The sequence below is a fragment of the Helicoverpa armigera genome, chromosome 25 (assembly GCF_030705265.1).
Source record: "Helicoverpa armigera isolate CAAS_96S chromosome 25, ASM3070526v1, whole genome shotgun sequence".
Taxonomy (NCBI): Eukaryota; Metazoa; Arthropoda; class Insecta; order Lepidoptera; family Noctuidae; genus Helicoverpa; species Helicoverpa armigera.
This window is the reverse complement of record NC_087144.1, coordinates 9,303,760-9,327,577: the sequence shown is the minus strand read 5'-3', so window position 1 is coordinate 9,327,577 and position 23,818 is coordinate 9,303,760. Positions and strand designations below refer to the sequence as shown.

Below are 23,818 nucleotides of genomic sequence, written 5' to 3'. Positions count from 1 at the left end.
ACTTCCCTCACCATCAGTTACTGCGACTACATATTCAGCTCACTGATAACCAGTCTCTTAACTATGGAGGTGATCACTCTTCTCGTCCTGATAGCCCTCGGAGCCGCCGGAGCCAGGAACATTCCCAGCACTGCTGATCAGATTGTGTTTATTGATGACGAACACACGGACGTTGTTCTTATTAATATACTATTCAGCAAAGACTTCTTCAAACAAATAAAAAAAGAAAAGACAGTTGTACAAGGTTCTGACAAAAGCACCTATGAGGATTCTGAAGACCAAACTGACGCAGTTGTGACTACTGGAAGTCGTGAAGACTTGGCTAACGAAAGTCGTGAAGTTGCTTTAGATGAAAATAGAATAGTGTTCAGGGATGACGAGGAAGACAAAGCACTCGTTCCAGTACCTACGGCAGTGGCCTCTGACACACCGACCAAAGTGGAAATAGGAACCAGGAACTCTATGAAAGGCGACTATTGTCTTCCAGGATATGTAAGAATGGGCAGTTTATGTGCTATCAAACTTTGAACAGGAAAGACTATATAGTAAGTTCAACTCAGTCGTGCGCGCGGCCCTATGTGTGGGTAACCCTTGTACATATACAGTGACTTTGTGTGCGTGACAAGAGGTACAGTCGGGTACAAATACAGTTATTTAGGGGTTGTATACGGCTGTTTAAAGTACAGTTATTACGTAATTTAGTTTATTTATTTATAATGATTCTGTATCGCTACTTGAAAAATCAAATGACGAATTTTCGGATTCGCTACTTTCACCAATGTTAATTATAAATTCTGACTCCATGTCACAATGTCTATAGTATTCTTCTTTTTCTTTTGTACATGTCGACAAGTATTACCCAACATCCCTTCACCAATTTGACTTAAACGTTCATTTATGAGTTTCATTATTTCCGTCTTATTTTGGTCGACATTATGCGAAGCAATATATTTTTTTTTAATTCGCCCCCCCCATTTTGTTTCCATTATTATACTAAATTATAGGTCTTTTTACATTCTTAGTCCACACATTTATTTATTGTCCGCGTACCCCGAGCTAGAAAATATGTAAGGAGTATTTAATTCATCTTAGATATTTCACTTCATTTATTTCTTAGATACTGTCAATGTCAATTTGAAAAGCCGTATGAGAAAATAATGATAAACTGTAAAATGTAATAATAAAAAGCTTTGAATGTTGTTTCATTTTTTTGAAACGCTACCTGACTCCTTAAAACATTTTCTCCGTGAAGAACTAGACATTTTCGTAAACGACTGTACCCATAACAAAAAGCGATGAGAACACGTCATGCTCGGACGACGTCACTGTCACACGAATGAAAGTTGTATATTTACAAGCCGACGCACACATAGGGCCGCGCGCAAATCTGAGTTGAACTATCTATAACTGGTTAGAATTCTAAGCAAATTGTGATCGTGTATATTACGAGTATATCAAATGAGATTGTCACTTCAGGTGTGTTGGTTAAGAAATCGTTATCCTTGTACGCTTATTAGGTTATATTGTCGTTACTTATGTATTTAGGTTCAATTGTTATCTAGTTTGTATTTTACTGTAGAATTATTAACTAGTTCATCTGACTCATAGTAGCCTGTTAGTTTATTATACAATTGTACACAAGTATGTAATATAAGTAAAAAAACAATCAAATTTTATTGTTTTCCCTTTAACAGTCCATTTTTAGTAATGTATTGTTACTTTGCGTATTTACAATATTATCAGCAATTTCCTCATAAAATCCCTGAGTTTGTGTATTAATAGCGGTAAACTAAATAAATGACATAATTATTTAAACACCTGTTTATAATATTAATGGTTATCCTTATAAACACAAAAGTTAGTTTTTACAAAACACTTTTATATTCCATTGTAAATGGATACAATTAAAAAAAGAAATTTTAATATAGAATATTGCAAACAAACAAACACAAATATGATATTATCAGATTTCTCTTAAGTACAGATTTAAGATGAAACCTAAAAGTTAGACTAGTGGTTTCATCTCCTCTATCTACTGAGAATCTACTGCTCTATACTTGCAGCTTTTTTTCTAAATAAGACACTCAATCATGATAATAGCCACGCTGCCAGGACACTCCAAAGTGTTTCATAAAACGACAAACGATAAAGCACATGGTAAAATTAAGGAAAATATGTACGAAAAAAATGGGTGACTAAGAGTGTGACATACTTAAAGGCAGGAGCGGATCCAGTCGAAATGGATGGTAGAGGCAGCAGATATGGCAAAAAATTCCGAATCTCTTGTTTTTGGGCCAACGATTTTTGAGTGAGATTTATCAAACATTTACAGCCTTACTTATAAAAATCAACAAATCATCTTCTAAGCATTGTTTTAAGTAATTACTACTTAAAGCCTTAAGTAGTGATTAAATTATTTTGACCTATAAACGTTGCTTAAGCATGTCTTAAGTAATGAACAGATAATGACATAAAAACATACTAATTTCTCAACACTACCGGAATGTTGGTAGCTTAAAAAAATATTTGTCATCAAAACGTTGTGTAATGGCAACAATGGCATCCGTAAAATATAAAATTAAAAAGTTGAGCTGTCAATAAACCGGAAATGAAAAATCAGCTGGTAAGAATCCAGCCATTTTGATAATTAGCGGGTTAAACAAGGGTGTGAGGCTACTTAATTTGACAGCTCATTTACGACATTGCTAAGAAAATGATTTATTTCAGCCACGTTTATAAGTAAGATTTTTTCTTAAACATCTCTTAAGTATAACTTATTATTTTATAAGTAAGGCTGTTAATTTTAATTTAATTTAAGCATTTATATAACAGTAAACACCTAAAAGAAGTAGAGGTAGCATAAAATAGTACAAAGGTGCTGCTTATTTCTAATGAAATCTCTTCCATCTCTTCCAAATGCATTAATTTGTATCAAGCAATATTTAAGTATTGAGGCTAAGAATACCACCACAACGACGAACTGCACAGATTTTGATATAGGTAAACTTTAGTGCATTTGGTGTGACTGGCTGATCTTGCGCCCCCGATTAGGTCGGTTTTACAGTAACGCTGACCATCGCATCGGCGTTGACAGCTACGCCTAAACATCATCTGCGCTGAGAGATACGTATCAAAACGAAGTCTTCGCGTCTAACAGTATGTTCGCGATAAACAAAAAACTACTGCACCCATTTTCAACCAGTTTTTACCACTCGATATCGTGATCATCGAGGAAGGTGTTAAAATATAATTTGTTAGATTTTGGAATTATTTCTGTGTAGGCACAATAACGATATACGGAGCTCACGCCTTAAAGTACATAAGTAAATTATACATAGGGGAGTACACTATTACTAAACTTAAATATAACATGAATTTTACTTTGGAATGTGCGGTACACCAATGTTTGAGATTTTGTTTGGAGCCTGAATGGAACGTTAAATAAACGAATATTTATTTTTCAGTCATTTTCCTTATTACTGTAATTAAGTAAACTCAACATTATGAAGGTTTTAATTGTATGTAATGACTTGTGGGTGGGGTTCATATTTTGTTAGTATTAATTTCTGTCCGCTTAGAAATGAATAAGGAGCGGAACTGAGGAAGACACCTACTGACTAAACCTGAACAGGTTTAGTCAGTAGGTGTCAGTAGGTGGTAGGTAGGTGTAGGTCAGTAGGCGGCTCCGCCGGCCAGCCTCAGCCGCGTCGGCAAGCGTTAAAACTACCTGCGCCTCAGCTCGCAGGCCGCCTCGCCCCTCCGCGCCTACGCGGTTTTGAATTGCACTCTAGGGGTAGGGCAGACAAGACTACGTGGAGTCGGTTTTGCAGCGATTCGTTTTCGTCACTAACTTCAATTTTTAATACAATGTTTTTTAATTGAACGAGCATTATTAATATTTAAATTAACATCTAGGTCGTGTTTTAATCAAAATGGCGAGCATGCAACTGCTCGCGAATAGATTGGAATCGTAAAGTTTTTCGCGCCTATTCCAATGAATACACGATTAGTATGCATGCGGACTAGCACTGTATATTATGGAACAAAGCAAGATACTTTGGCCACTACAAAATACACTCTTTTGCAAAAAAAGCGGGCACCTATGCGAAATCTTAGTTTTAACGACTTTACGTGTATTTCAAAGGGTTTTAATGATTGTAATATGTTTCTAGCATCAAAAGAGTTAGCCAAGCATGCGTGAGAGTGTATTCTAAATTTGAATTTTGTACAATTGCTAAGAAATTGGTTAAACCTTGTTTTGGACTAATTGCTGGCAGAAAGTTCGTCGGTGTTTTGAAAAGTTTTTGAATTGATTTTCAGGAAAATGATAATGCAGTTTTAATTAATGATTAATGTACTTTTTTGTTATATCAAAACATTTTTGAAAAACAATGCGAATTTGATAAAATTTTCACCTGCTCTAAATAGGCTATACTGATGATTGATAGCAATGTTAAATGTTTCGGTAGTTTTGTGTAAAGTGTTCTATTGTTTAGATATTGTATCCACATGGTTTAAAATATCCCTTTCTCGTAAATAAACACAATTTAGGGGGATATCAATACTTTGGGCTGCGACAAAACCAATTTAAAGTTAACAGTTCCGATCACAACTCGTCTCCTATCAGACTTTGACATTTTTAAAAGTCTTGAAATTCTACAAAATACAGAAAATAGCGCATAGACTGTGAGCACGAGGCCTTAAGGTCTCGTTATCACTGATTTTTAAACAACCTCGTCTCTTGGGAAACTCCGTAGACCTCTAAAGATCTATGAGTCTGAGCGTTCAAATGGCGTGTTTTCATCCCACGGACATTTTATTAAATAAACTTGCCTGTACCGAGATTTTCTGGCATCTACAGCACTTTCCTCCTTAAATCATAACAATAATTGGCTATCTGCTCATTTCTTAAGAAACGTACGTTTGGCCAATAATTTTGAATTCTCGACTCCCTTTCAGCTAAATTGTCGTTTAGTAACCCGATACCTATGGAGTTATCGAGAGCTTCAACGCGGCAATAATTTGACTTTTTAGATAGCTTTAACCTTCCTCATCTTTTTTCATGTGGTTAATTTTAACATTAATCACAAAATTTGGTATTTTTTTTAATGTCAAAGTCCGATAGGAGACGAGTTGTGATCGGCACTGCTTACTTCAAATTGGTTTTGTCGCAGCTCAAAGTACTGATACTCCTCTAGATAGTGTTTATTTATGAAAAAGCGATATTTTAAAACACGTGGGTACAATATCTAAACAAAAAAACGCTTTACACTAAAATACCGAAACTTTTAACATTGCCATCAATCATCAGTATAGCCCATTTAGAGCAGGTGAAAATTTTATCAAATACGCATAGTTTTTCAAAAATGTGTTTATCTAACAAAAAAGTACATTAATCATTAATTAAAACTGCATTATCATTTTCCTGAAAATCAATTCAAAAACTTTTCAAAACACCGACGAACTTTCTGCCAGCAATTAGTCCAAAACAAGGTTTAACCAATTTCTTAGCAATTGTACAAAATTCAAATTTAGAATACACTCTCACGCATGCTCGGCTAACTCTTTTGATGCTAAAAACATATCACAATCATTAAAACCCTTTGAAATACACGTAAAGTCCTTAAAACTAAGATTTCGCATAGGTGCCCGCTTTTTTTGCAAAAGAGTTTATATGCGAGTATTTGCGTACTGCTGCTGTATACATCGGAAGACTTTGTATAAAAAGTGAATTCCAATCTATTCGCGACTAGTTTCACACGCTTGCGTACTAGCCATGTATATACTGTAAATACGCAGCAGTTACAGTTAGTCAGAAAACCGGTGGACCTATGTAGGTCAGATAGGCAGTCGCTCCATGTAAAATCACGGTAATCGGCTGAATCCTAACGCATTTAACGTAGGGGAAAAGGCTAGGCAGATGATGATCTTAGACTCAGTAAACAAAATGAATATACCAGTATTTTTAATTTCATATTTATTTCATTTCAAACATTGTGTCATACATAAAATGTAGCTCCAGTAGGTAAATAACAATAGAACTTCTATTTTCAGTTAATAATTATGTTATTCTCTAATTGAAAACATTACGTGATCCTAACGCATACTGGAGCATAATTAAATAAATAATAATTTATAATATGTAAGGATATATGCCGAATTATTCTTATGCTTAACAATTATAAAGTTTCACTAGGTTACAACAAAAAATCAACAAAATTGAACTAAATACACAAATAACAATAATAAATAAAAACAAAACGAAATAAGCATAAGATGATAATGTTGGTCTTACAGAGACGTCTGATGGCTGAAGACTGTCGGCTGGTAATGGTTACGCCTTCGTTGGGGTTGTATCTATTATCATACACAAACTCCCCATTCTCGCCTTACCTGGAGGGCAATTTTTGACCTCAAACGACGTTCTATTTTCTAGTGTCAGTTTGTTTCGATTGCTTTCATTCACCGTCGTAGGTTCTGGAACGAGTACTACATCTTCTTCTTCATCTTTGAACACTATTCTGTTTTCATCCGAAGCGGCTTCACGGTTATCGTCATCGACGACTTCATTGATTCCTTGAGGCACAACTTCATCACTTCGATCTTCATTATCTTCATCAGAAATGTTTTCAAAAGCTTCTTCACCTTTTTCTTCCTTTTCTAAATGTTTCAACTGATCTCTGTTGAACAGTATTTTGCTGAGAACAGTTTCTGTTTGCTGGTCGTCAATAAACAGGATACTATCAGTGCGACTGGGAATGTTCCTGGCTCCGGCGGCTCCGAGGGCTATCAGGACGAGAAGAGTGATCACCTCCATAGTTAAGAGACTGGTTATCAGTGAGCTGAATATGTAGTCGCAGTAACTGATGGTGAGGGAAGTGATCGCGCTCGCTGCCAGCCGACACTGTGTGTCTCGCAGCTGCACACAACACTATATATACTGGTGCTTTACAGGATAGGTTGACCTAATTGACGTAATATTACACGTGCTATAAGCCTATTGCATAATTGTTTGTATTTATCCGCTGAAACATAGATTCCTGGAATTGCAATGGCAATGTTGGATTGCTGTGCGTGTCGGGTTGGTTTCTGTTAAGCTTATTTGAGTGTCTTTAAGTAAAATTTTTGATTAAAAAATATTCTCCACGTCCCATTTCATATTTTTCTTTTTAGCAATGGATCTATGCACTCATTCGTAGGTAAAACGCCTTTAAAGGAGATTAGTTCTTTCTTTTGATATTGCCGATTATATTCGCATCATTAGGAAAACCAAGTCAAATATTGAACCAGTGAGATTACTTACTAATTAATAGGTAACATCTATTTGTAGGTAAGACAGTAGGTCTTCATTTTATGAAGAGGATAAATAGTTTTTGTTTTGCAGGTTGGTACTCAAAGTTGACATATTATTGTATCGATTTCAAAGACTTTTACATTATTTTTATCCTCTGCCTAGCCTTTTTCTATACTGTGTTTACCTTGTTTCAAAGTTTGTACTTACTTTCTAAATATAGATATCTTGGGTACCAATGACTGTTTCGGAGGGACCGCAAACTGTATGTCCCGGCTGTAGTTTAACATATTTGGCAGTTGTTACAGTCATAAGTCAGACAGAACTGCGACACCGAAATGAGTAAAATTGGAAATTTTGGAAGGACAGCCGTAATCCAGCAATTTTCCTTTCAAAACACGTGGGAACTCGTTATGACATGACATGGTCACCTATGCATGGCTTTTTGCAGCTTATGATCGATTGTCCCGTACAGCTTAAGGAGAGTTTTTGGAGGATCTCGTGGCTAAGTAAGCCATTTTACAATCCTTCATTATTCCTCATCAGTGTTCGCCAAACATTCGTTGCTTGGGCTTTCGGTTGCGGGTTCGGGTAAAGGACTTGATTATACATTGCTACGTGGCACACAAGTAAATTTGGGGGGTAGATGTCTACACCCCAATTTACTTGTGAGTCACATTTATTTCTTCTTTTTATGTTCTCCATCAATGTGCTTTTTTCTCTTATGTACTCCCCCTTTAAAATCCTTTACGTATTACCCTCATGTATTTTATAATGCACAAACCCTACGTGCTGCCTAATATACTTTCTTATGGACTCCCTTATAAATACTCGTATATGCTATCCCTATAAAGTCCCATATGTACTACCCCTATGAACACTAGGTATATACTCCCTAAAATCCTTTTTTATGAAATCTTCTTACCTATATATTCTATTATGTAGTCCCGTTATATTTATCTTGTCTATGTAAGTACTTCCCCATTGCACTCTTAGGTTAAACGATGGACATAATGAGGGAGTGTGTTTAGTATTCGATCCTTGTCCCAAATATGTATAAAACCCATAGTTAATTAAGTTTTGCGGCGTAATTGTCCAGCAGATCAGCACGCTCTCGGAGTGAGTTTTAAACAGAAAAGTATGAAGGGAAAAGGGCGTATATCTGAAAAGTATTGACACATGCACATAATCTGCGACCATTGTTAAATCGCCGAGGCTTTAACATAATTTTTGTTTTCATGTATTCTTTATTTGTGTTTTTGTACTTATCATGTAAGCATACTATTGTAGGTATATGTCCTTCGTTCAAACAAACCCACAGTATATTTCCATATGTATATCCTCTTTTATGTATTTGTCCTATATATGTTATGGACCATGTGATTAATTCGGGCATTATAAATAATGCCCGAGCATTATGAATAATGTCTAGCTTTATCGGGCCAAGTGATTAATCACTATCTTAACTTCATTATTCATCACATTGCACGGGCATTATTATATTGCTACATGGTAATTGGGCAATTTGATAATAAAGCTATATTTTACGCGGTGGGAGGGCGGGGAGGGAAGTACGCATGCTTTAATAATTTGCAAAAACAAGCAAATAAAATGTTGGATGTATAAAGCGCTAAATATCCCATGGCTGCAATTTGTGACATGTATGGGTCCGAATTCCCGTTTTTACCGTCGGTGTTTTTTTCAAAATTTTTAATTTTGCTTAATTTTATAAATCAACTATATTCAAGAAACCAATTAACTGTCTGCAAGGAAAGATTTATGTCATCTGATGATGTTCCAGAGACAGAGATTTCGCTGAGCGAGTGAAATTTTTGTTTTAAATTTAATTATATTTTATGTTATATTTTTAATATCACTTTCCTTAACTTTTAAATGCAAAAACTAGTGGATTTTTAAGGCAGAAGTCCTTCATAATTAATCCAATTCATGAGGCTAACTATTTAAGTGGTTTAATATTTAGTTTATTTTAAGTAAAATGGCAATAACAATAAAAAAATTGAACTTAAATATGTTTGTATTACTTTGCCCAAAAGGTCACGGGCAATATGTATAGTGCCCGGTCAATTTGATTATTTGAATAATTATTATCAAATTGCACTCTCATATTGGGCATTTTTCATAATGACCGGGCATTATGTATACTGCCCAATTTATCACTTGGTCCATAACATATATACTGAAGCCTGAAGTCGGAAATTGTATAAAATATTGTTATGTCTATCTAAATTGTATCTTTCATTTTAAATTAATGTTGTTAGTGTATCTAAAATTTTTCATTTATTTACTGATTTGATGTTGTACTGGTCATGCTGGGAATAAAAATACTTTTACTGCTATTCATATATTTTATTATCTGTGTTTCTACGTTGCAATACAATAGTTGTGTTTTAATAATGTTTTGAATAGTTTTGGCAAACACCCGATGAAGCATGAGTTTTCTTCAAAACTGCTAAACTATGCACTTTTATCCACAATAAAGCACAAAGATCCAACTCTGACGGTTCCATTGATACAGTGAGAGCCATCGAACACTCGATCCTCTAACTTGGTAGTTATGTCCACTCTCTTGTCATCTCCAACTGCTGCCTTCGACGACTCATCTTCTCTGCTTCCTGCGTTACTTTTCACATGATCTTTATCATTTTCTTCAAACACAATGCGATCGTCGTTATTGAATCGCGATTCTAAAGTGTTCAGATCAGGATTTCTGCCAAAAGTGAATTTTGATTGTAGTTCGGTGAAGTCGTCGACCGCGCTTTCTGATTGTTTAGTTGTCAGCGTGACACCAGTTGTTGGGCTGGCATGACTGGGAGGGGGGCCGAAGATTCGCAGCAGCTCCTGTGTGTCAGGCAGCTGGATGACGCGTCCTGTGACAGCTGTGAGGAGTGCAAGCACGAACACGGCGGTGGTCTGCATGGTAGATGCTGCGGAGGCTTCGGACCTGGGAGCACGTAAGCGCGGCCACGCTCTCCTTTCACAATGATCCTCACTCAAATCTCTCTTGTTAATATACTGCGCTTTAGTTACCTTATTTTAGGTTAGTTTCCCTATGACGTTGCTAGATCATTTGTTAGGCTATGTTAACATAATGGGTTTACCTTCTGATTCAACCGCCTGCAATGTCAGATGAAATACGAGTACCTACATGTAATTATGTATGAATATTAAATAATATTTTATTAAATTACCAACCATGCGTAACAGGCTAGGATTGCGAAAATTGCTATCTCTCTTGGAAATTGTAATCCCACCCAAAACAAAAATGTGAAAGACTGCCAAGTTCGATAATATGGGAATGCTTCGCCTATAAAAGAAATGAGATCTGAATAAGTACCAAGTTCCATACACATACCTCAGTTAAAAATAGTTACATTTTAATGATGTCACTTGACAAGTTTTCACACTCCTTGTTATAAACCTACTAAAGGCAATGAATCAAGTATTTAATTTTCTATTAAAACTTGCCAAGTAACATCATTAAAAAGTGACTATTTTCAACTGAGGTATGTGTATGGAACTTGGTACTTATTCAGATCTCATTTCTTTTATAGGCGAAGCATTCCCATATTATCGAACTTGGCAGTCTTTCACATTTTTGTTTTGGGTGGGATTTCATTTATTTTTGTAAGGTTGTTTATTTTATTTTTTTCTTATGATGAAGTTAGTTAAAGAAATGTCTCATTTATACTATCTTTCAGATTTTTTTATATGCACTATGTTTCTTACAAAGAAATGAACTAGATTAACTAAATGGACTAGATTTACCAACTGACTGACATGACATGTTATCATATATTATGTTCGTGGATCAAAGTTACACATTTGTTATTTTCGAAAGTGATTCACACTTGGCCGTTTTCAGATTTTTACTTTACTTTGACTAAATACAATCCTTTGTAACGAATTTCAGATCGGTACGACCATTCGAAGATATATTATATAAATATAGATAAATTTAGTTCGTTTTAGTTCCTTAGGGGTATACATTTACACCGGGTATAAAACACCTTCATTATTTTGAAACCGACTCACACTTGGCCATTTTCAGATTTTTCCCTTTACCTTGACATAAAGACCTACCTCCATGCCAAATTTCAAGTCAATACGACCATTGGAAGTGGTCTAGGTTTTTGATGAGTGAGTGAGTCAGTCAGTCAGTCAGTCAGTGAGTGTATAGTAAAAATAGCGATTTTCTGACGTCAATATCTCAAGACCTACAATAGGTATATTAATGAAATTTTGTATTTTAGATAAGTGAGGGGGTCTCAACAGATACTAGAAATTTGATATGCGTAAATAAAATAGATTTTGAGTTACAGGGGGGTCGAATTTGGCCCGAAATGGTTCGTGTAATATAACCCACGGCCAGTGTGTCGCTTTTTTTGCTCGAACTTGGCGGACACACTGCCGTGTGTCTAGATTGTACAACTCATATGTAAATTACCCAGAGATTTTACGAAATATTTGTATAATGATGTCCCTTTGAAGTTATAGCATATAAGAATTATGATCCATCTGCCTAATTTTATTATGAATACTTCAGCTCGCGATCTGTTTGCACTAAGGGCGCTCGATTCAATTGGTATTGATGCAAATGCATACAGCCTTCGACCCCACGGTTTAGGGGTTTAGAGAGTTTAAGTATGGTGGTGGTTATTTTTACTTCAAGACATTATTATTCATCCTATTTTTGTTACTGCCAGAGAGCCAGCCGCTTAAAAACTTAACGGTTTGCGTTGATGATATGAGATACCAGAAATGGGAAATTCCATGGAAGATTTAAGGTTTGGTTTGGATATTATATTTTTGATACCTTTGCCCCATCTGTACCTATATGGGTTTTCAAGATAATTCAGTAATATTTATTTTTAAACATTATTTTTTTTTCGAAATCCCACAAGACTCGCTGTTGTTCGCTTACGATTAAAACTCAGATTGTACGAAATGACGGCATAATGGTGCACATGGGCTGCACGTGCAGTGCATGATTAATATCCTTGGCACTAGTTACGTGCCCTGGCTTTACACGGGTATATTTTCAAAAGCGATTTTCTCATTCATTTTTTAAACAACATAATTGTTTAATGTCGTGAATGATTGCTGAAATCAGCATAAAAAACGTTACATAGTTCTTAAGTTTTCCTAGAACATACAGACAGGATTTTCTTAGGATTTTGTTCTATGCAGATTATATCTAAGTTCGAACGAAACAATAGAAGATCTAGGGTTCCCCACATGTTCCGCGCACGTCATGTGTTACCCCTGAACTTGTGTTTTTAGGGAAAACTAGTCGTTTTGCAGCACGTGTACATCAACATAACAAAGATGAATGTGCTGCAATGACGCATTAAGTTTAGGCACCACACATTCCTGTGTTTCCTGGACACCTATATCCGCAGGAGGATAATAGGTTCGGCACGCGCCAATTTTCCCGGTTGTGTCATCAGTAAGTAGAGCAAGATGTCACTGTTAGGCAACGGGCTATTGCTTTCTTGTTCCATTACATCGAAGAAGTAATTTCGGCTCGATTTATCAATTGAATACCCCGAGCTCTAATAATGCTATCCAGACCAACTACCGACGGCTGCTCTTTCTGATCATGCGTGCGTAAATACAGGTGCACTCTCTTTTTTAATTTTTCCGGAGACTGTTTTAAAATGCTTATAATGACTGGTCTATAGATTATTGCTAACCGAAACTCTTGACTGCAAAAACTTTGATTATTAAAACTCGTACTTAATACTCAGCAGTCGTAAAGCATGCGATAGCCTCATGTAAGCACAGTAAATTCCGGATTTCGATACATAAAGGATTCGGATACATTTCTAGAGACATAAAGTCTGCTGCAACCAGTGTGTAGGTGATTCATCATTGAAAATTAAAGTGGAATCTATAGCGCAGAGGCACTACTAGTGGCTTCACTAAACTCAATACAGGTATCAACATACATTACAGCTCTCTTCTTATATCTTTGCCATTCTGAAGGCAGCCATTTGATGCCCTGCGCACGATAGCACACAGTACATAACAATAATGCTTATAGTTTGTTGTCTTTCCCCATACAATATTAGTGAACTTCAGTGGCAAAGTTATTGCCTGCCGGGGCTGCGGGATTGTTCGAAAGAGTTACCGCGGCCCTGGTACATAAAGGGCTAAAGGAGGAACATGGTGGGTTTTAGTCAGTAAGAGTCTGTCACAGTGGAAGCTGTCATTTGATGATTTTCCATTAAAAAAAGTGGTAAACTTATTTGATGAGTGGTACATGTGAGCAGTCCCGGTTAACGTGATGCTTATCAAATGAGTGCAATTTATCTGTAATAACAAACAAAGGTGTGTACACAGTAATGATCTTTGACTTTTTCAAAATGCAGATTATAATAATGACTAGTAAGTATTCTTCTGATAACCTCAGAATAATTATAAAACGCATAACAACTGTTGTTTTAATGACAGTTATAGCTCTTTTAAAATTTGTTTGAGAAATTAGATAGGATAAAAATTGAGTTAAAAAAATCTTTAAAAACAAGCTTTTATTTAAATGCGCTAAAAAGAAAAAAATAAACTTTTACTGTAACTTATAACGACATTTCATATTTAACATATTTGACACAATTTATATGTTTTAAAAGCTTGTCGCGATTTTACTAAGAAAGTAAATACGAGTACTTAAATCTCGCGACAAGCTTTTAAAACGTATAAATTGTGTCAAATATGTTAAATGAAAAAAGCTTGTTTTTAAAGATTTTTTTAACTCAATTTATTTTATACTTTTTAGTTTTCACCTGGTAAGTTCCTAAGTCTAAATTCTGTAGCGGCGGTCATCTTAGATTTTGATTTAGTAAAGTGTACTTTATTCTACTTGTTAAGCCCTGTCATTGGATACCCATATGGATGGGATTGAAAAAAATAGGTTATTCAGCATTTTGTAGCGGCGGCCATCTTGGATTTTTATTTCGTAAAGTGCAATGTGTTCTACTTGTCAATCCCTTTCATTTGATACCCATATTGTATAGGTACCTTAAAAATAACTAGTCCGCCATCTTGTATAGTTAGCCATGTTGGATTTAGGATGACGTCACATAGCTTAACATGCATTGTCATCCAAACTAAACATGTATGCAAAATTACAGCTCAATCGGTTGAGGGCAAGTGCCTTAAAATTGAGTTGTAAGATTTCACCCGAACACACATAGTTACATACATACATACATACATACATACATACATACATACATACATACATTGCAAGTTAAATAAAAATAAAAGCTTGTAAAAAGCTTGTAATAAAAATGACATAATTATCAGCTTTTTCATTGTCCCACTACTTTGCACAGGCCAATCACCACGTGCGCGGGAAGCGGAAGTTTCCTCAAGAGGTTTTCCTTCGTTCATGGTGTCCAAGATGTTTTTTAAAAGTTTGTAGTTTGACCAATACGTCACCACAACTGTTAAAAAATATTTCAGTTCAAATTCCTTAAAAAAAAAGAAATGATAATGTTGTTCTGAAAACAAGAAACAGAGAAAATAATTATCCAACTTATGCATTTGTTACGAAATTATGACAAGATAGAGTCAGATAATGAGTTATCCTTGTGGTCGTTAATTATGACGCGATCGCCATTTTTGGCAGTGCATATGTTTTGATGTTTCTTGTGACTCAGCGAAATAATAAAATTAAATTAATTTTGAGTCATAAACAACTATCATCGTCCATATACAATAAACAAAATTATAAAATAAATTACTATATGTTATCGAGAAACGGGTTTATGCTAATCAGAAATCATTTTATTGCGAATAACTTTTAGAAAGTGGTTCATAGACTATTTTATGTTATAAATTACTAAGTCTCATGTTATATGTAGACATCAGCAAGTTCTCATCAACTATGGAATTTCTTAGGAATTTCCTAATTTATAGAAAAACCCTGTAACAATTTTCTAGTGCCGAGAATAGAACTTGTGACCTCATATATGTAGTTCGCGACTTGCGAGCCATTTACGCTCTTTGTTATACATAAGTAATACTTAGTTTTAATGTAATAAAAATATTGACATACTAAATACCAAGAGGTGAAGAAATAAATCGATTGTAAAATAAGCTGATATGCTTCTGCCAGTAGTTTCACGCGCTTTCAGAGTTAATTCCTTCCGATACCCAGATGAAAAGCTGGCTCTAGTATTTCATGTACTAGTTATATTACCGATTCATTGGATATCGTTCGAATGCATCCGTATGATGAAGGGACAAACACACAAACTGTCTGTATCCTGTTTAACTTGCGTAATAAATAATTTTCTTTGTCTTAAAACTGTTTTATAATAACTCATTGGCAATTAATACATACATTAATGCACAATATTAATATGTGCATAATTCTCGCACGAGCTTAAGTTACAGTAATTACAATAGTGGTTCAATGTCGACTGTGACGTTAGTACTTTTACCGACTGCCGACAAGTAGTACCAGGAAAGTTGCTAGTGATCCATCATATGACACGTCACGGTGACTGCGAGCTGTAGATTAAAAAACTATCGCTCATATAATTTTAATTACATCATTATAGTTACGTCAGCTTTTATATTATCCTGTATTTTATATTGTTTAATTATATTATTTATGTCATTTATTTATCATCTAGGTAAGTTGACTTACCATCGCTATTTTATGTTAATTATTTTACATTTGCTTGGAAAATATTTACTTTTAGAAATTATGGTATGTTGTGGTAAATCATCATGTAAGTTCAATCTTGACATTACCTATATTCACAGAATTGTATGCAAGTCAATTTCAACAAGTTCTTGCGATGCGTCTTGCGATCTCATATATCTTACCAAAAATCATCCCTTTAATATGTCACTAACATACATTTTTCATGATGATTATCATAACGTCACTATTTAAAAAACGTTAAAACGTGCAGCTAATCGTTACGTCACTTACGTACATTCCTCGTTGCAGCGCTACGTGAGTGACGCAAAATGCACTCTCCGTATAAGGCAATATTTACTTTGAGGACAATCAACTGTTTCTGCGGAAAACAATTAATGTATTTTATTTACTTACATTGTTGTATAAATTACCTCTTTTAAAGAATATGCCGTCGTAATATTACTACAATGTTACTTCATGTCATATTCTTGATGTCTTCCCAATATTTTATCTATATTTGTTTGGGTTACCAGAGATTTAATTTCGATTTTATCTCTCTAGTATCCAAATGAATAGATATTGGTAACGACTGTTAAATGTCTGTCATGTTATTATAATATCCCGTCAGGTATAAAAGCCGTATAGAGGTACCAAATTCCAACGCAGTACTGGGAAAATATTTGTGACAAAATACAGTGCATATCTTCATAGTTCACAGAACCCTTTTACGATTGCAACCCGAGGATAAAGTTAGAGGAAAACCCATCAAAGAGATTTGAGTTGACTCATCGTGACATCCAAGAGACATCTCACTGACTCACTAGTTATTAGATGTGACAGGTCGGCGAAGCGTGATCATTGTCGACTATTTTGTGCAAGCCCTGCCAAAAGTTTTCAATCGAATGATTTTAGAAGCTCAGATGAAAAAATAGTACTTTTCTACATAATATTATAGGATTACGAATTCAGTCAAGTCAATCCTGACTGATGGAATCGATCATCACCTCCTAAATTCACTTGTTTATTGTTTTTCTTATCGATCCGTTTCAAATAAACAAATATGTAGGCCTTGTTTACCCAACTGGCCTAAAAAACAATTAACGATTACTGTGGAAAAAAACATAATTGCTAATCTTTATAAATAATTGTTTGATGAACTTTTAGTACAATATTGGTACTTGTTTTCAAACAAACTAGTAATACTTAGGGATGTGCCACATACGTTAGCAGCCATAGTAATATTTTTTAGATATCGATAAAAAGCGATGCAAATATATCTCGGTCACTGTTGTGGGCGTTTTGGGGGCTGTCTTTTGTTTTTTCTTGACGTTCGAAAAGTGCTGTTTTGCAGCCAAGTTTCATTAAATGAGTTATGATTTAGATTTTTAATTAACAATTACGAAGCATAATTAATACATTTTAGCATTGCTTGTTTTCCTGTTCCTTAAGTATAGTATCCTTAAGCAATTACATAATTTTCCTCAATGCATTTACCTACATATAATTAAATTGCAACAGGAAATGAGTTGGCTATACTTGGTTGATATTTTTATAACAACACAATCCTAATTAAACCTTATCTCGTAATTTATCGACGTTTCCCATCTCTACGTCACTAGGATCAACTACTAGATGTCGGAAATATTTGAGAAGAGCGTTAAGTAAACAGCGTCCTTCACAGTGAATAGCGAGACACCGGCGCGCACGCACGTCTTGTAACAACCGCGCGTGACGCACCGCGAACCGTGATTCGAATTACGAAACAGACAATAATCAAATTATCAGTGAGAATGTTGCCAGTGGTACTGTTATCGGTGTTCACAACAAGTTTAGCGTTCACGACGCATCGGTACGATGTTTACGAGAGCTATGGAGAATATCTCCCCATCGCTCCCCTCACGGACAGTATTTATTCGACCGGGAACAGCAATGGACGGCGACCTGTGCAAACTTACGTATTACCGAGGAAATCTGACGGTGTTGTGTCAAGTGATGTGTTGAACCAAGGACCTGTAATTAACGGCAATGAGTGGCGTTGGACCGACGTGCAGTACAGTTATCAGTTCCCAAACCAAAGGAATTACAGACCGCTCCCATTGAACAGAGTGGCCGTCACTCAACCAACGAAGAACTTCATATTTTTCCAAAATTCCGATCAAAATAGAAAATATGATACAGGTACTGTAAGTCGGCCAGTGTCGAAGAACGATGAAGCTGTCAATAAAATTAATGAAACTAATAAATCAAATAAAACAGAAGGGAATGGGCATGTTTCAGACATTAGCACACAATCGCATGACGTCAACCGTACATTTGTCATTAATGAACAAATTACCTGGAATTATGACCAGCACGGTTTTAACCAAGACAATGCTAATGTTACTACTAGAAGCATCGACTCTAACAGTAATTTCAACTATTTAACTCCAAAACAAGGTGCTGATAAGATTTATCTCCCAACGAAAACAAACAACACATCCGTTTATAATAACAAAACAAACCAAATTGATGTAAACACGAATTATAGCAGTGACAATAACAAGGTTAGGAGCGAACCCAATGCCACTGTGGATCGTTTTAATAATGAAACCAACGAGCCTAGATACGGAACCAAAACTACACAAGACAACGAAGTCACTCCTAAAATAGAAGTGAAACCAGAAAAGGCTGTGGATGACGACAGATGGGTTTGGGGGAATGCTGATGACAAGATTGTGGAGACCACGACCCTGGTTAACCTTGATGATAGAGCTGCTTTTACAGGTAACGCCTGTCCTCAAGGGAAGGTCAAGGTTGGAGACAGATGCGTCACCCGTGACTCGTGAAGACCTGTAATTGATATGTGACTTTAAGTTCAGTGATATGGCAAAGGGAGATAGATCAGTTCTGCTGACTCCTGTGGACAGATAGATTGAAGGTGTCTGAGTTGAAATGTTTTCGCAGTATTATGAAAGTGCTCGGAATAGCAATTGTGTGAGGTCATTGTGCCGAGACAGATTTTAGTGGAAATATAAGAGTTTAGATATTTACTAAATCAAATTCTCGGAAGTGTGTAGATAAAGAATGTTATAGTAGTGGTTCGTTGGATTCTTTAGATAAATTGTGATTGTATAGTTCCTAAATAATAAGAAGCTAAAATTAAACATTGGTTCTAGAATTCTTAGGTAACAAACGCTTAATATTTATAAGGCGACCCAAAATGAGTACAAAAACACAATAACTATTAAAACCCTGTATATTTTAAGCCGTGTTTACAATCATTTATACAAGTCCTCGTGTTTATAAGTTGTATCACCATAATTAACATATTAAACGATATAAAATATGTATTTGTGGTAGCGTTTGGGTTTTTGTATAATAAAAGTTGTTTTCGTCAATGTCATATGTTTGTGACTGATATTGACGTTGATCCACTAACGAAGTGCCGTGCTATGACATCATACAGGCTTTCAATGTGAAAGATCGTTGCCTAACTTTTAACTTCTAATTTAATTTTCTCTCTAATGCACTATGATAACTTTTAATATTCAAGATAATGTTCTATTAATGTAAAAAAATATATCTGTTATCAAAAGTGGTCAACATTAGCTTATTTGTGTCAAGTTATCAAGCTAAAACCAAAATTGTAAAGATTTCAGTTTGATAAGGCAGTTATTATTACCTAAACAAACAAGTTTATGCAAGGAAGAATACCTATGTATGTAAAATAGTATGCAATGTTGTATTGTACAAATAATAAATACTTTGACTTTAAATTCAACGTTTCCAAGATCTTTAATGAGAAATCAGTATAATTAGCTTCGTAGTTTATTATCATTGTAAAATCGAATCACATTCAGAATGTTTGTTTGTATTTATCGTAATTGGTTGTTTTAATTAAGTTGTATTAATGGGGATCCACAAATATGAATTTTCAATTGGAATATGACTGTTAATGGTTGTTAACATTGTTCAAGCTTTAAATATGATTTTAAGTACTTTTAAGTTTCGAATTGGAATAAAGAAAATAAAATTCCTAAATTAAGCACGTGTTATTTTTTGTGTTAAAACCCAATTTAAACATAAGATTATATATAGCTAATAGCAAAAATCCCCGCTGCGAGGTATTCATGAATTATATTAATTTATTGTTTTGTTGTGAGAACACAGTAAATGAATAATTTATATAACACTCGACAAGATGATTACATAGTAGATAATAATTACTTTAAATTATACAGAATGCTTGAACACGTGGACAATAACGTACATATAACATTATATTATTATACTAGTTGGTTCCTGCGTTGTTTTGAGTATACTTCCCGCACCTGGATAAAAACATCTGACCCTTCTTGCTCCCTTCTCCTTCTTGTCAAAAACCTCGGTCAGTGTGACAGTTTTTATAACATTACTAGATTCCAGATTAATAGCCGGATGAATATCATATCTATAGACTTCTTGGAGCATACAGAAATGGGTTATTCAACACTGAAAAAAATATCCATATTGGTCCAATAGTTCCTGAGATCAACCTGTTCAAACATATTTGTCAGTTTTATACAATACGTCTAGTACCGGTAAATAATGTGACGAACATAAAAACTTAGCTTTGCGGTATAGCAAGATTTAAAATTATACTTAATACTTAGTAGGATAAATGGCTAGGGTATCTACATACATACATTGTATCTAGGTCTTGCCGCATATTTTAATATTCTAATTATAAAGCTGAGATGCGACATAAAAACAATGCAGGTGCGATTACCTACTTATGATTCTGTTCGCACTTTGAACTCAACGTGACTGACTACATAAAATATATTCAATGGTCAGACCTACCAGTACTAGTAGTCTGTGAACTGTTAGTAAGTACTGAAATAAATTAACTACAATGCTACAGGGTCATGGTTGAGCTGAACTTAACAAGTGACCTGATGATGGGTCACCATCAAATGCTAGCGAGTGCATCCTAGATAACGGCTGTCATTTCCTTGGTACATGAAGGGCTTAAGAAGGAATATGATGGGTTTTAGTCAGTAAGATTCTGACACTCCCTCACGCTGCTAACCGACAAAGAGAAGGATCATTTGAAAAAAAGTCTGTCGTCATGGGTAGACGGAAACCATAAAGTTGACAACCAGTGTCACCAAGAGGTATCAGTTTACTAGGGATAGCTGCGTTGAGAAGGTCAAGCAGGCAGTTGCTCCATGTGGCACACTGGTACTCATCTTCCTCAGTTTAGGCTGGAAGCCGACCCCAACACAGTTGTTAATAGGCTAGGCAGATGCCATAATACATTGGTTTAACATAATGATTAATAAATTATCCAAGCATAATCTTCAAGTGTACAATACATAGTAAAAACTATAATAGTATGAACAATAACTTGTTGAGAAGTCATTATCATCACGGAGCCATTGAGTCAGCTTTTTGTTGCTAAGAACCGAGAGTCATGGAGGTTTTATATAACAATGTTAATTATAGATGACTTACAGAAATAACTACAGGAAGAGTTTTTACGCATCGTCCAAAATACGTTGCTAAGTACGCAGTCTATTGTTTATACTCGAGTATACATTATTTTATCGAGCATTGAGACAGCTACTGAATATTTTCCTAGTTTTAATTCAACATATCGTATGATATAAAATCATTAGCAGTCACATGAACTTAGAAGTCGGTAGTCAGGGAAGACAGAAAGTCTGACAACCAGTCTAACCCAGGGGCTATTGAGTTGTCCGGGTAAATGGAACGAGAAAGTAAGATAAAAACATGGTGATGTCAATACAAATGTACCTATGTATGTACCTCGGAAGTTAAACAAAAACAACAAAACTTACATTGAGGCATATTATTGCTACCCAAATGATAAGATAATATCAGAGTTAACTTAATTAAAAATACTTATTATTTGTATTTCTCGTCAACAGCGGAATCATTCATATCACCTTAAAGAAAAATGACGCGCGTGAGACGTGCCTTACACAACGTTGCAACGTTTGTGATTCAACTTAGAAAATATTATGAAACTTCGCGTTTATTCGTCAGTTTATATTAAGTTCTGATTCTCAGTAGGGGCAGGTACTTTTCGTGAATAATATTTGTTTACATGCATGACTTTTGCGTTTTCTGTGATGAAGTTATGCAAAATAGTGTGATTTTCCAAAAGTCTGTTAAGAGCTTTCATACTAGTATTAGCGAAAGTTTAAGTATTTGTTACCCTGTCACGTAAAAACTTGAAAATGACATGGTATATCGCATAATCATGCTATTTTTATCGGGGTTGCGGGAAGTAGTTAGTCCCAAAAGAAGTAAAAGTAACTAGCCTTAGGAAAAAAGCTGACGGAATACGTTACATATTTTTAACACATCCAAGAATTTTTAAATACAATTTTAGACGACTGGTTGTTCCTACACTTGAGGTTCAAAGTCCAAAGACGGGGAGTTCTGAAAACTTGCATTACCTCAGCTCAATGATTCAGGTTTCAGGATAACATTACGCAACTTTATTTTTATTTCCATTTAGGTTTCTCATATTTATTACAGTTAGTAGCTACCTAATTATTTTTATAGAAATAAGGATTACGCGTAGGCAGGTATATCGTAGTTAGTTAGTTACAGTACCCGCATGGTGCAAACTTTTAGTCGCCCGATAGTTTTTTTCAGCTCTTAAATCTGTATGAAGATAAATGGCTGTACGCACTTTGCAAAGATCGGGATTGAAATCAAGATTTTCTTTAGAGAAAAAATTGACAACTATTGGGTCAACTGTTGGCCGACTGTTCAGTCTGCCGTGTGTTGTATCGGTCCAGAAGTCGGTGGTGAGATAAACATAGCTGCATTTTCCAGACACAGAATTTTATACATATTGTTTTGTTTTTTAGTGTGTTTGCAGTAGTTTGATCATTTCAAATTATGGCCCATATTAGACGCAAAGTTGGTGTCCAAGATGCCCCCTTTCATTTTCCTCTCTTTTGAACGTGTATCAAAGACAGTCGACGCAATGTCTAGACAGACATTGGGTCAAAGTATCGATGTGGCATAAGAAACAAACGTAGCGACTCCGAAAAACCCAACGATAAGTCCGCTGGTGTGTTCCTAACATTCCTTACCTCAAGTACACATACCTGCAGTGATAAGAGCGAACTTACAACTTGCGCGAATCATCACTTGACATTTTCTGTATGACTTCATAATGTACGTCAACGTACCAAAAATGCAGGTACTCACGGACTATATAATATATGGTTTGTAGTAATTACTTCAGTTCGAATTCACTCGCTCTAACCATCAGTGAAAGGAATTAAGTCAAGTCCAAATACTTAAAAATATAATAAAATGGAAGTGAAAACTGCGTTGATCCTGATATTCGTGAGTGCTGTCGCCGCGAGGTATAGACCAACTCATGAACATATCGAGGACACAATGTCGAGGAACACAATAACTGCTGTTGAAGACAACACAACTGAAGCCGTGCCAGAAACATTAAAGTATGAAGATGTGAGAAAACATGAAGCTACGGTTGGACTTACTACTCCATCGGTGGAATTGTTGGCAACTGAAGAAAATGAGGAAGCCAAGGATACTGAAGATAACGTGAATTTAGAGCAGGCACCAATTGATATGATAACAGAGAAAACACTTAAAGAGCTGGAAGACAGACAGGGCCTCGACGCCTCAAGCTGTCTGGGCAAAATAAGAGTACCAATTGGTAGTGTCAACCCCTGCGTTCCACAGCAATAAACAAACGAGTGAGCATGTCATGTTAAGAAGTCTTCAAAATAGTGCCATTACAAATTGTTGGATTATTATGTAGTCGACATAATTGTAACTAGGCTGTAAAGTTCATGTAATACATATATATTAAC

At 35.3% G+C, this 23,818-nt stretch overlaps 3 protein-coding genes across 4 annotated transcripts in view; 2 read left to right on the top strand and 1 right to left on the bottom strand.

Annotated features, from left to right (window-relative positions):
- The window catches only part of Dnalig1 (DNA ligase 1), a 362,733-nt gene that overhangs the window by 91,685 nt on the left and 247,230 nt on the right, over nucleotides 1-23,818 (bottom strand). The gene's annotated exons all lie outside the window — the stretch shown is intronic.
- The window catches only part of LOC110376650 (uncharacterized), a 223,185-nt gene that overhangs the window by 41,899 nt on the left and 157,468 nt on the right, over nucleotides 1-23,818 (top strand). The gene's annotated exons all lie outside the window — the stretch shown is intronic.
- Nucleotides 17,618-19,993, top strand: LOC110376659 (probable basic-leucine zipper transcription factor F). Its single transcript, XM_021335221.3, has one exon. The coding sequence runs from the start codon at nucleotides 17,759-17,761 to the stop codon at nucleotides 18,791-18,793; it is 1,035 nt and encodes a 344-aa protein (XP_021190896.3). The 5' UTR covers nucleotides 17,618-17,758; the 3' UTR covers nucleotides 18,794-19,993.

What these genes read in the sequence shown, in the direction of transcription:
- LOC110376659 (XM_021335221.3), top strand. Translation starts at nt 17,759, where the DNA reads ATGTTGCCAGTGGTACTGTTATCGGTGTTCACAACAAGTTTAGCGTTC.